At 45.4% G+C, this 12,106-nt stretch overlaps 1 protein-coding gene across 3 annotated transcripts in view; it reads right to left on the reverse strand.

The window, feature by feature from the left end:
• The window catches only part of TRPM8 (transient receptor potential cation channel subfamily M member 8), a 124,381-nt gene that overhangs the window by 81,476 nt on the left and 30,799 nt on the right, over positions 1-12,106 (reverse strand). For all 3 annotated transcript variants that reach the window (XM_050916480.1, XM_050916478.1, XM_050916479.1), the window contains exons 3-4: positions 11,114-11,187; positions 340-496 (exon numbers count right to left, since the gene is read on the reverse strand). In XM_050916480.1, coding sequence (XP_050772437.1) covers positions 340-496; positions 11,114-11,187 — 231 coding nt within the window. The remainder of the gene's footprint in view (positions 1-339; positions 497-11,113; positions 11,188-12,106) is intronic.

The following is a 12,106-nucleotide window of genomic DNA, read 5'->3' on the forward strand; positions in this document are numbered from 1 at the left end:
TCTCCAAAAAGTACATTTAACCCTATTTTCCAACATTAAAACAGGTCATTTTTTTTAACAGCTCTGTTAAACCTTAAATAAGTTGCCATTTTCCAAAATGCTCAGCACCCAGCCATTCTCACTGGCTTGAAAACAATTAGATTGCTTATTTAGGTACCTAACTTTAGGTTCCTTGTGATCGAAAAATCTAAGCATCTTTTTTCCCCTTTGATTGTTTTGTCTTCTTTTTAATTATTCTAAATTTATTTTATAAAGGCTAATGCGAAAAGTCACAGGGCAGAATCCATTTATGGATAGGTTGGAGTTAAAATACCCAGTGTCAGCTCAGCAGTTACTCACCTTCCCTCTTTTCCCAAGATTTTCAAACTGAATGTCACCAAAAGCATCAGTAGGAAATTCTTTTGTGTGTTTCCTATAACTCCATTTCTCTGTGTTATTTACCTGCGTCCCCTCTATATGTTGGCTTTTGGAATACCCACACTTACACAAGTTGTCGCTGCCAAGAAGAGTGAATAGAAAAAAGAAACAGATTAATATCTTTTGCCCAGAACATAAATATTCTTTTCTTTCAGTGACTAATAGCATAATGACAACAAAGACTGGTGAGCAGCTTTTCCACATGTATTTGACAAGTAGGTTGGCTGCACATTGTGCAACTATAATATTACAACTTGTGCTCGAATAAATAGAATACTTCTAAAGGGGCATTTAAAGTTTTATTCTTGAACAAGTTTTACGGGGCTTGGCCAGAAAGATGCACAAGGCCCAAGGTGAAATGTAACGTCTATAGCTGAGGTCTATGCAAGTGGGAAAGACTGAGGAAAACTGAAACTCAAAAGCTAACACGTATTTTCAAGTATTCATGTCATACAAACAAAACAGATTTAGTGCTCTAACTCTAACGTTACAGAAAGACCTCATCTTGTTTATGTACAAAATCCAACACGTGTCAACACCTACTCTGCTCCATATTAGAGGGGCTCTGACCTTTTTCTTGTTGAGACAATGAGGGATTTTTAAATCCCTCTCCCTTTTGCCCTGCTTTGGCCAGATTGAAGCTGTTTCTTAGTGCCTTTCTGATGGTTTCCATCTTAATGTACTAACACCATAACATTTCCTTCTAAACTAAATCCCACCATGAGTCAGATGATGCCAACTTGAACTTAAGTCCCTTCACTATCTGAGGCCTATGACTTGGGGACTCCCAGTGATGACATCCCAGGATCATCTCAACATGTCTTGGTATCCACCACCCAGATGGATTGAAAAAACATAAAAGTTACAGTATGTGACTCCTCTAGAGATAAGCCCTATACACAGGGCACCAGGTTTTCCACCACCACCCAATTTACATCATGTTCCAGAACCTCAGCTTTGCTTTTAATAAAAGAAAAACCTTGTTCTTATGGTTGTGAAGATTTCCTGTTTCATATTTCCAAGGTTATCCGTTCAATGCAGTAAATCAATGCAATGTACATGGCACCCACCTGCGTCTGCAGAAAGCTTTAAACAGTAACTCCAAAGGATGTTACCAGCTCCATTCATTTTATTCGAGGCTTTATGAACTCTGGCGTTTTCTAAGCTGTATGGCATTCAGCAATTCTGCCACAGAGTTGGCCATTGTGCTGCAGCCAGGAGCCCAGCATTTTGTTACAGACAGGACACAGCCCAGTGTCTGCCTCTTGCTCTCCAACTTTCCTTACAAGGGAGTGTTATTGGGTTACACTGCAGGCTTCCTGCATGGGTCCATGGTACCAGGCAATAGGGTTCATGGAGCTGAAGTTGGAGTCCAGCTTGCAGCCAAAGGAGCTGGAAGTGAAGGCTAGCGAGTGAGATACCTCGGTACCTGAGCCACTGAAGCTAACTACAAGGCCTCCTTTCTCTGGAGGAGGATGGGTGTTCTGAGCTGGGCTACCTGGACCATATTGCAGAGAGTGAAAATCCCGGACAGTGAAAATGGGCTGCTTACAGTATAGAGGAAAAACCCATCCTTAGAAATAGTCACTGTCAAAAATAATCAGAAATTTTTGGTCCATAAATATTTTCAACAATGGCCATAGGTGGTGGGATAGGGGTGTGTAGGGGTGGGGGAGAGAGAAATAGGAATGAAGCACATTTCATGGTAACAGAATATACTAACATTGCTTTGAAATTTAAGGGTGGGTGATGCAGAAATTGATCCCAAGGTGATATGACATACACAAGGGCTGTTTATAAGTGTAGAAATGACCAGGTAAAACCTTTTTTCTCTGAAATAATATATGTGAATTGCTATGGTCGGGCTGCAGACTGTGACCTCTATTCATAATGCTAAACAGCAGGACACAGGTGCTCATTGATGCTAATTATATCTTTGAAAAATCAAAAAGTGAATGCCAGATATAATAGTGGCATCCCACCAAATATCATTGTGGAGTACAGTAGAATTCTGAAAGGCAACAGACCAAACAGACTTTGAAGTGAAGACTTGAACAATTGCCTAGGTCTTTAGACTTGACCCGTAACCCGAGACCATGAAAATTAGTGCGACACCCTTAGCTGAAGCGCACTTTAGAGCGGTGGTGGGCAACCTGCGGCCCATCAGGGTAATCTGATCGCAGGCCGCAAGACATTTTGCTGACATTGACCACCCACAGGTATGGGCCCCAGCAGCTCCCACTGGCCGCAGTTCGCCGTTCCTGGCCAATGGGAGCTGGAGGGGGCCATGCCTGCAAACAGTCAATGTCAGCAAAACGTCTCACGGCCTGCAATCAGATTACTCTAGTGAGCCGCAGGTTCTCCACCACTGCTTTAGAGGACATATCACAGCAAGACTTTTTAATGAGAGGATTCTATGTGCTTCTCAGCAACACTGCCAGTTCATGAAGATTAATTCGTTCTCTTACTCAAGAAATCCAAGTGTGCTCCAGACAAATAAGCTGGTGAGGTTTCGATGTTGTCCTGCATAAGCCAAAGATCTGGAAGAGACACTTGACCCCAACACCATCCAAACAGAGCTGTTTCGGACTGTCGGAAGTAGCCCCTAGGGTAAGTCTGTATGAGCATGAAGCTAATGCAATGCAACCCATCTGGACTCCAACCTCCATTTTTGTGCTGTTCAAGAAGATACCTACAGTGGTCTGGCCATCTGTTGCCATATGTTTATAAGAGTGTTAACATCCCTGATTATCTGCAAGGTCTCTGAGGAGTTCTCTCAGGAGATGATTATGGACAAGAACATGTCATATATTCCTTTCTCTTCTGGATGTATGAGAACACAGCACTGACTTCCTTCAGAAGAGCAGCTCAGTGCAGATAGGGAAGTTGAAATAAAGAAGGGGAAAAGGCTTTATGAACCCAGGGTTTCCAACACTCTGAAAGAACTGGATTGAAGATTAATAGCTTGCCTATTTCAGAATTCTAAAATGCTTCATAAATTCTCTAGGAATATAAAGTGCCGATGTGTTAATTGGGAACTTTGATGACAGACAATATATATATTGTTCTCGCACCAAGCAGGCACAGCCCTCTCTGGGATTGAACATGGCAGCTATCCAACCTCTCTCTCCTAAAAGGAAGGGATGGAGGTGGGCTCTACAGAATGGAAATGCTGCAGTAATGTCTGATATTTTCCTCCTCGATTTGTGGGGGGAGAATCTGGTGAGAACCAGGTATCTGTCCTTTTTCCACCCTTCTCCAAAGCTGAAACCCTACAGAACTCCAACAAAGGGCTTCTCTGAGGTTATGGGAAAGCATGCTGCAGTTTATATGTAAGAGGAGAGGCTCCCGTGCTGAAGGGGAGCATGCAAGTCCTCAGACATGCAACAGTTGGGTTTTGTTGCCGTATCAACAGGGGCGGCTCCAGGCACCAGCAAAGCAAGCACCTGCTTGGGGCAGCCCATTTGCAGGGCGGCTTGGGAGCTGAGAACCAACAGGGGGCTCTGCGAGCTGTAGTTCCTTGGTTAGTTCCCTGCCTATAGAGCCAGCCCTGGAGCAGGGAAAGAACTACATTTCCCAGCGTTCCCTTGGGCACTACCAATTGGAAAGGAAGGAGGGGGACCTCATGCAGCACATGCTGTGAGTGCTGTGAATGGTAGGGAGAGCATATTTTAACATCCCCCCTCCAGGGGGAGGGAAGCCCCACTCTACCACCATCCACTCCCTCTGACTGCCCCCCACAGAAACCCCAACCCATCCAACCCCCCCCGTCCCCGATCACCTCATTCCGGGACCCCTGCCCCTAACTGCCCCCCAGAAGCCCACCCCCTATCTAATCACCACTGGTCCTTGTCCCCTGATTACCCCCTCCTAGGACCCCTGCCCCTAACTGCCCCCTGGGACCCTACCTCCTATCTAAGCGCCGCTGGTCCTTGTCCCCTGATTACCCCTTCGGGAACCCTGCCCCTAACTGCCCCCCAGGACCCCACCCCCATCTAAGCCTCCCTTCTCCTTGTCCCCAACTGCCCCCTCCTGAGACCCCTCCAACTTTCCCCTAGGACCACACACTCTACCTGTCCCCTGACAAACCCCTGGGACTCCCATGCCTATCCAACTGCTTCCTGTCCCCTGACTGCTCCCCTGAACCTCTGCCCTATCCAACCCCCCCTGCTCCCTGTCCCTCGACTGCCCCCCCAGAACCCCTTTCCCTATTTCCAACCCCCAGCCCCCTTAGCGTGCCACTCAGACCAGCGTGTCTGGCTCCACGCAGCTCCAGACACGCTGCTGCATACATGCTGCCGTGCTCCTCTGCAGAGCTCACAGCCCCCCCCCCCCCCCCCCCCCCCCGCACACATCCCCAGCAACTGCCTTCCAGATTTGAACACCTCAAAATTCAGGAGTGCTCAAGCTCAGTTTGGGCAGCTGTTACTTCATTTCTCCCAAATCAAATATACTGATCCACTGCAACTTGCTGTAGAAAAAGTAGGATGAAATTGAGCAAGAAATGCTTCCCAGTGGGTATTAGGACTGGAATTGCTATTTTCAACAGCCATTGCCTTTTTGTTTGTTTGTAAGGAAGACACTGATACTGCATTGGCAAATTCCCATAGAAACAAAGAGTGGAACAAAAGAATATTAAAGGCACCTCAACTTTTCCTCATTTATGGAGGACAGTCTTATAATATGCATCCAGATAGCCTCCAATCACACAATCTGAAAAGTGTTCCACTTTACTGCAGCTCTGTAACCATATGGGAACCAATCCTGTCTGTGTTTTATGCACATCCAAAATTCCTGCTGAATGTCCCGCCCTGGGAGCGAGTTACCAGTGACCCAGGGCTGGGGCGGAAGGAGGGTGCAGGTGAGGGGGGAGAGCCGAGGGCTGGGGTGGCAGGAGGTGTGGGGGGGGCACTGGTGAGGGGAAAGGGGAGAGCCCAGTGCTGGGGCGGCAGTGGGGTGGGGAGATGGCACAGGTGGGGGCAAGGGGGGAGCCCAGCACTGGGGCAGCAGGGGGTGTGGGCGGAGGGGGGGGAGAGCCCAGGGCTGGGGCAGCAGAGGGGTGTGGGGGGATCCCAGGGCTGGGACGGGGGGCAGCCAAAATTTTTTTTGCTTGGAGCAGCAACAAAACTAGAGCCGGCCCTGTGTATCAATTATTAACCAGTTCCTTCATTTAGATTTGCCTTTAGGTGAGATGCAGCAGGGCTGGAAGACTAAGCTCGACCTATTCAGACTGAAAGCCAGGTGTACATTTTTAACAATGAGAGTGATTAACCAGATTCTCCATCACTGACAATCTTTAAACCAAGATTAGATGTTTTTCTACAAGATGAGCTCTAGGAATTATTTTGGGGAAATTCTCTGGCCTGTGTTATACAGGATGCCAAACTAGATCATCATAATGGTCCCTTCTGGTCTTGGAACCTATGAAGTTCCTGAGAGTTGTTGAATTTCCCTAGTAACGTAGTTTACTCTAAACGTACGGTGTAAAGAGTGCCCTGAATGCTACCGGGGATGAAAGATTCTTTTACTGATGCTCTTTTCAGCTCGTGTCTCAATTACTGCAGCCACCTTCTCTTTGTCCTTGACAAATGCATTTTGCCCCATTCATATCCATTCAGAATCCTGCTGCCAAGATCATTTTCCTAGCCTGTCGCTTTGACTATATCACCCCTCCTTTTGTATCCCTCCCCTGGCTCCCTCTTTTCTATCACATTCAACAGTAGCTTACCCTCACTTTCGAGGCCCATCATGGCCCATCCCCACATCTCATTCACTATCGAGATGTTGACCACCATCTCTGATTGGTCCATGATACCAGCCTTAACCACCCGCTTGTTGAGTTTTCAAATAAGCACCTTCATATTTTCCCCCCATGCTGCCCCTCCTGGGGAGCTCTTCCCAAGGATCAACACCCGCAAAGCTATCATTATTTACCTTCAAAACCCTCTTTAAAACTCTCCGTTTCTGTGATAGCTACAAAAACTTGAGAACACCTAGGCCACAGGTGTGCTGAGACCACTGCCTATCATACTGACCAATACTGTCTCAGCATTGCCTTGTACTCCCCTTTCTGTCTGTATCCATCTGTTGTCTCCTGTTTTAGACTTCAACTGTAAGTTCTTTGAGGCAGGGGCCATTTTTTGTTCTGGATTTGTACAGCATCCAGCACAATGGGGCCCTGGTCCATGACCAGGCCTCCTACGTGCTATGGTAATACAAATAATAATAAAAATAATATGCCGCCTCACATCAATCCCATGAGACCCCATTCATTTCATTGAAATGCTTGCCAGTAAAATAATGTTACATCTGATCCAGACAACATGACAACTGAATTTATTATTTCCCATAGGACTTGATGTTGGGATATTCAGCAACACCCAGCCAATCATTAGTGCCTTGTATATGCGTTGTCCCTTGATACCTGTTTCTTCATTCTGTACCCATGTCTATGCTATCCAGCTAGTTGTATACAAAAACTGGCATTTGAGAGCCGTGGAATCTGCTAGTGGGGAGCGAAGATGCCTACTGGCGTGGTGCCCTTCCCCCTCCCCCTTTTGCATGACAGCAGGGCTGGCCCACAACATTTTGGCACCTGAGGGGGGAAGCTCAAATGATGCCCCCATGCCCCCTCACTTGGGCCAAAACTTTGAAAGGTTCCATTTCTGCCTTCTTCCTGTTCTACTCCTCTCATGGTACTGCTCTGCTACCTACCCCAATAAAGGAAGACTAACAACTTAAAATGCCTTGTTCAAAACTTCAAAGTAACACTTACATTTGCTGTTCAGGCCTTTGAAAGTTAACTTTTCTTGTCTGCATAGTAAACACTGGCATTTTTATCTGTTTGAATAATCAAAGTGGTACTTTTCGTGTCTTCTTGGTTCCAAAGATTTGAACTGTTTCCTGCTGAAGGTCCACGGTCTGGGCCAGCTCATGCTCTGTTGAGATGGTTGCAAGGCCAATTAGCCTCTCCTGTGTCATGGTGGAGCGTAGATGTGTTTTTATTAACTTCAGCTTGGAGAAGCTGCTTTCTCCACTGGCAACTGTTACAGGAAGTGTTAGAAGTCTGTGCAGAGCAACAAAAGCATTTGGAAAGAGGGTGGTCATCTTATTTGTACACATATTGGAGTTGATCCTGCTGAAATGTATCTTGAAAGGGCTTTCAGTTCATCACCTAAATCACTCGCATCAATATCGTGCATGTCATCTTGTGTCAACAGTCTCTAGTGCCCTGCATTGCTGGTGTAGGTCTTCTTCAGGTATAGTAAGGAGTTTTGGAATATCATACAACATCCCAAATGTACTGCTGTGTTCCTTGAGCTGCATGAAATGTTCTTCAACTGACTGTATTGCACAATCTAGCACCTGGTTAAAGAATTCAACTTTGAATTGTTGTTTGGGGTCTCTTATGGGATTATCCTGTGCCTCGTAATCAAAATGTCATCTTCTTCGGTGACTCTTGTATTCTTGAATGGGTGGGAAAATAGCTTCAGTGTGAAGTTCTTGTGCCAATTTCTGTGCACTCTGAATGTTTTGAAATCCCTCATCTGACTGGTAAGACTGTAGGTATGACTTTGCTTTGTCCAGTTGTTCCATTGCTCCAGATATATCAAGGTCAACACCTTGGAGTCTCTTGCTTACTACATTTGTTTCAAACAGTAGGTCATGCCACAACACTAAGCCACACAGAAATTTGAAGTTATGTATGTTTCTGGTGATTCCATTTCCCTCTGCCACTGTTCTCCCATGAACAGTTCCTGTCATAGCATTAGCCTCCATAATGTCAACTATGGCATCATCTATCTTCCCAATTTGGTGTTTGATAGGGTTTATCACCTCCACGCGACTTTCCCATCATGCATTACTCAATGGTTTCAGTATCAGAGAGGATGTTCCCAGATGTTGCTTCAAAATTTGCCATCGATGAGATGATGCAGAGATAAATACATAGATGCTTTGAATTACATTAAAAAAATTCAGCAGCCTCACTAGAAGCTGATGCTGCATCACTGACCAATGAATGAGAACTGCATGGGACAAAAAAAGCTTGAGGATTTAATTCTCGGATCCATGTCTGCACGCCTCTGTTCTTTCCTCTCATGTTGGCACCATTATCGTAGCCTTGACCTCTCATGTCAGCTACTGCAATTCCCATAGTTTCCAGCTTTTTAAGAAGCACATTTATCACACCAGCTCCTGTAGTATCATCAATGTCAATAAATTCTAGAAAATGCTCTGTGACAGTCACCATTGCAGGGACATTTTCACTAAGATCTGTTGTTACAAAACGCGTCATTAAAGTTATTTGTTCCGTATGGCTGATGTCAGGTATGCAGTCCAGAATAACAGAGTAATATCTTTCTGACATCAAATCTGCCAAACTGTTTGACTTTTATTGCCAGTAACTGTATGATCTCATTTTGAATTGTTTTTCCAAGGTAGTGGTGTGTGTAGATTTCTTGGGTGGTGACTTCTTCGATGCTCCTGGAGTTCAGCATCAAACTCAGTCATCAGCTTCATAATTTTAAGGAAGTTTCCATTGTTTGGCACATACAGCTGATCTGAAGTGCCATGCAGTGCTAGGTTTGGGTAGCAAGCACTCTCACAATGGCTATGAACCTTTTCAAAACATTTTGCCAGTAAAGAGGCCCTGATGCAGTCTTCTCTTGATGCTAATCATCTATGGCGGCCTTTAACCTTAATCTCATCTCAAGCTCTTTCCACCTATGGAATGCTCTCTGGTGATTTGCTGCCTTCTCATGGCATGCCAGATTTCTAGCCAGAGTTATCCAATCCTTTGTCCCTGTAGAACCCAATGTGGCTGGAACATTAGACTGGAAGAGTTTGCATCAAAAACAGTATGCAACATTCTCGATTTTTGAGTACATAAGCCATGGCCTCTCCACTTTGTCAACATTGGGGATTTCATGCCAGTAATGTGTTGGATAGAAACTTCTATTTTCATTGACTTTGGGAAACTAAGTTTTTCACTTGCTGTGGCCCATGCAGTACAAGGATGTCCCTCAGGCTACTGCTCATGTGGGTCCACAGTCCTGGATCATCTAGACTTAAGGAACTAAACTCAGCAGCAGCTGTTTCTTGCACCTCCACCACACTCTTCTCTGATCTACACTTTTCTTCAGGAATGTGCATGGTTACATCCATTTGAGATGGAAATATGGATGCTGCAGTAGCTGCCAGGTCACCTGTACTCTGACTAACTGGAAGATCAGGCATCCCTCACCACTCACATCCTCACTAGGGCCAGAAGGCTCACTGTGAACATTTGTGTCTGTATCTCTGGAGAGCTCCTTCCTGTTTAGATAGAAAGAAAGCAAAGGGAGCTTTTCTTTTTCTGAATGCTGCCCCAGAGGAGCGTTTTCTTCTTCCACTCATGACTGCTGTTCTGTGCCAGCTATAGTGGCTGTGGAAATAGAGCAAGAACTGACAGGGATTTCAAAGCAAACAGTCCCCTCGGTGAGCAAGAGTCAGGCTAGCTGTAACCCTAATAACACAAGACGTGTAGAAGTGAGGATTGTGTGAGGCGAGTGGGAAAGAACTGTGTGAGAAGTTGTTGCAACTTTGTGTTAAAGTATGCCATGTAGACTATAGTCTAAATAGAAGTGAGAAAAATAAGATATCAAGATGACCTATATATAAAACAAAATGCAACTGTTGCTCATTATTGTATGTTACAAAAGGTATAAATGCTGCTGTAATTGTTTACCTGTGGAGAGACCTGTTTATCTCTCTCCCTCCACGAAATTGCTAGAGATAATAAAGTACCTCACTTGCTGCACCCAGAGAGTGAGAACTCTGTTTTTCTCTGACATGGCTCTCACTCAATTGAAGGGAACAAATAAGCAGGCTGGTAGCAGGGCCTGAGTGAGGGAAGATATCAGCGTCTTAAGGGCCTAACTGGCTCCTACTACTTCAGCTGACTGCCTGTTCTCCTCAAGTGGGTTCAGGGAAGCAGCAGGAAACAGGAAGCTCCCTGAGAAGCTGGTGTGAATCAGTCCAGGCTCCTGGGGGTGCTGGAGAGGTACACAAGAGGTGCCTTCTCCTCTCTCTCCCAACAGCTCCTGCTGCTTTCTGTTATTCCCTCTCACCTTTTCTCCTGCCTGCCTGTTATGTCTCTTGTGCCCTCCTTCCTCCAGCACAGCCCTCCACCAGCTCTGTGCATCTAGAGCAGGGAGAATACATATGCACTGGCACCAGATGCAATTTTCTACACTCTGGGTCCTAGTGCACGTCCCTACAACACACACAGTCTGGCACCTGAGGCGGCCGCCTCAGTACGCCTCATGGTAAGGCCAGCCCTGCATGATAGTCCCAACTTTGATTGAATTTATCAAACTCACTTTCCAGAGTAGACTAGACTGGAGGCCTTCTCTCTCCTCCCATCCAGAGTGTTGGAGGGCAGAGGAAAATCTGCCATTCCAACCTCTTAAGCATACCCAGAGCTGTATCTGGCCTCCCCCTGGATCATGATCAGAACACAGGGAAGATGACTAGAGAAGAGGAGAAAAGAAAAAGATTGAAGGCAAAAGTGAGACTTAGAAGACAAGGGTGCACAAGGAAGTGCACTGGCAGTTCCCCAAAACCCTAATGCTGGCGTTGACTGTTATTTCATTACGTTGCTCTCGACCAGCACTACCTCCTCCTGTAAAAAGCAAAGATCAGAGTATTTGCTTACATCGACTTGGCATCTCTCGTGAAGAAGACACATTCTCTCTTCTTAAAATGTTCTTGAATGAAGGTGACCAAATCCTTTGGGGGAAAATTAGAGGGAAAAGTTTTAGCTCAGCACTGCAAACTGTTTAAAGGCAGCACAGGTGCCTTACACTGGCATTTAAAGGAAAACTGCAGTGATTCATTGTAATTCATTTGTTCACAATGTAGCGTCAGGGTCAGTGTGGGCGCAGCAGTACAGGAGGATGGCAAGTGATGGCTAAATCCTTTAACTACAATAGAAATATTAAAACAAGAACTTTAAAAAAAAATCAATAACTATCAGAATGTCCTAGTAGGCCTTGTTTGGATCGGAAAAAAAGGTGTTTTTAACAACATGATGAGCATCAAAGCAAACAGCTCTTGCATTGTCCCTTAAGCGCATGCTGGGGACAGGTATAATGCCAACAGACCCCAGTTGTTGGTGGGCAGGATCAAACTGGGGACTTCTGGAGCTTAGTGCATGAGCTAAAAGCCAACGAGCTTTTATCTAAGGCTGTAGAGCAGACTCATTTTCTCTCTAAGTGGTCTCGATGCCACTAGACGGGACAGAACACCACACCCAGAAGGTGTGTGGGTTACACATGCTCACATTTAGAAACATGGCTTCATCTTCCTGTTTGCTCTCTAAGAGCGCTGTTGGTATAACCAGCATGTTCATACAGCAAACATCCCAATAACTAGGTCAATATCAAGAAGTTACAAAGCAGTCCCCACTTCTACCACAATTCTGAACACCACTCAGCACCTAGTGTAGACCCGGTTTAACACCTTTAGAAATGTTATGGGATCACAGTAAACCACACCTGCTAAATGGTGTTTAAAATCATATCGCCAACATTCCAAACAAACCTTTTTTTCCCCTTAGCCCCTACCAAAAGAGATGCCAGCTCCACTTGGTATTTTAATTTAACCCAGCATGCCCCAGTAGGAGATTAAGTCTCTCGAGTCAAACCCC

This window comes from Gopherus flavomarginatus, chromosome 10 (genome assembly GCF_025201925.1).
Source record: "Gopherus flavomarginatus isolate rGopFla2 chromosome 10, rGopFla2.mat.asm, whole genome shotgun sequence".
Classification (NCBI taxonomy): Eukaryota; Metazoa; Chordata; order Testudines; family Testudinidae; genus Gopherus; species Gopherus flavomarginatus.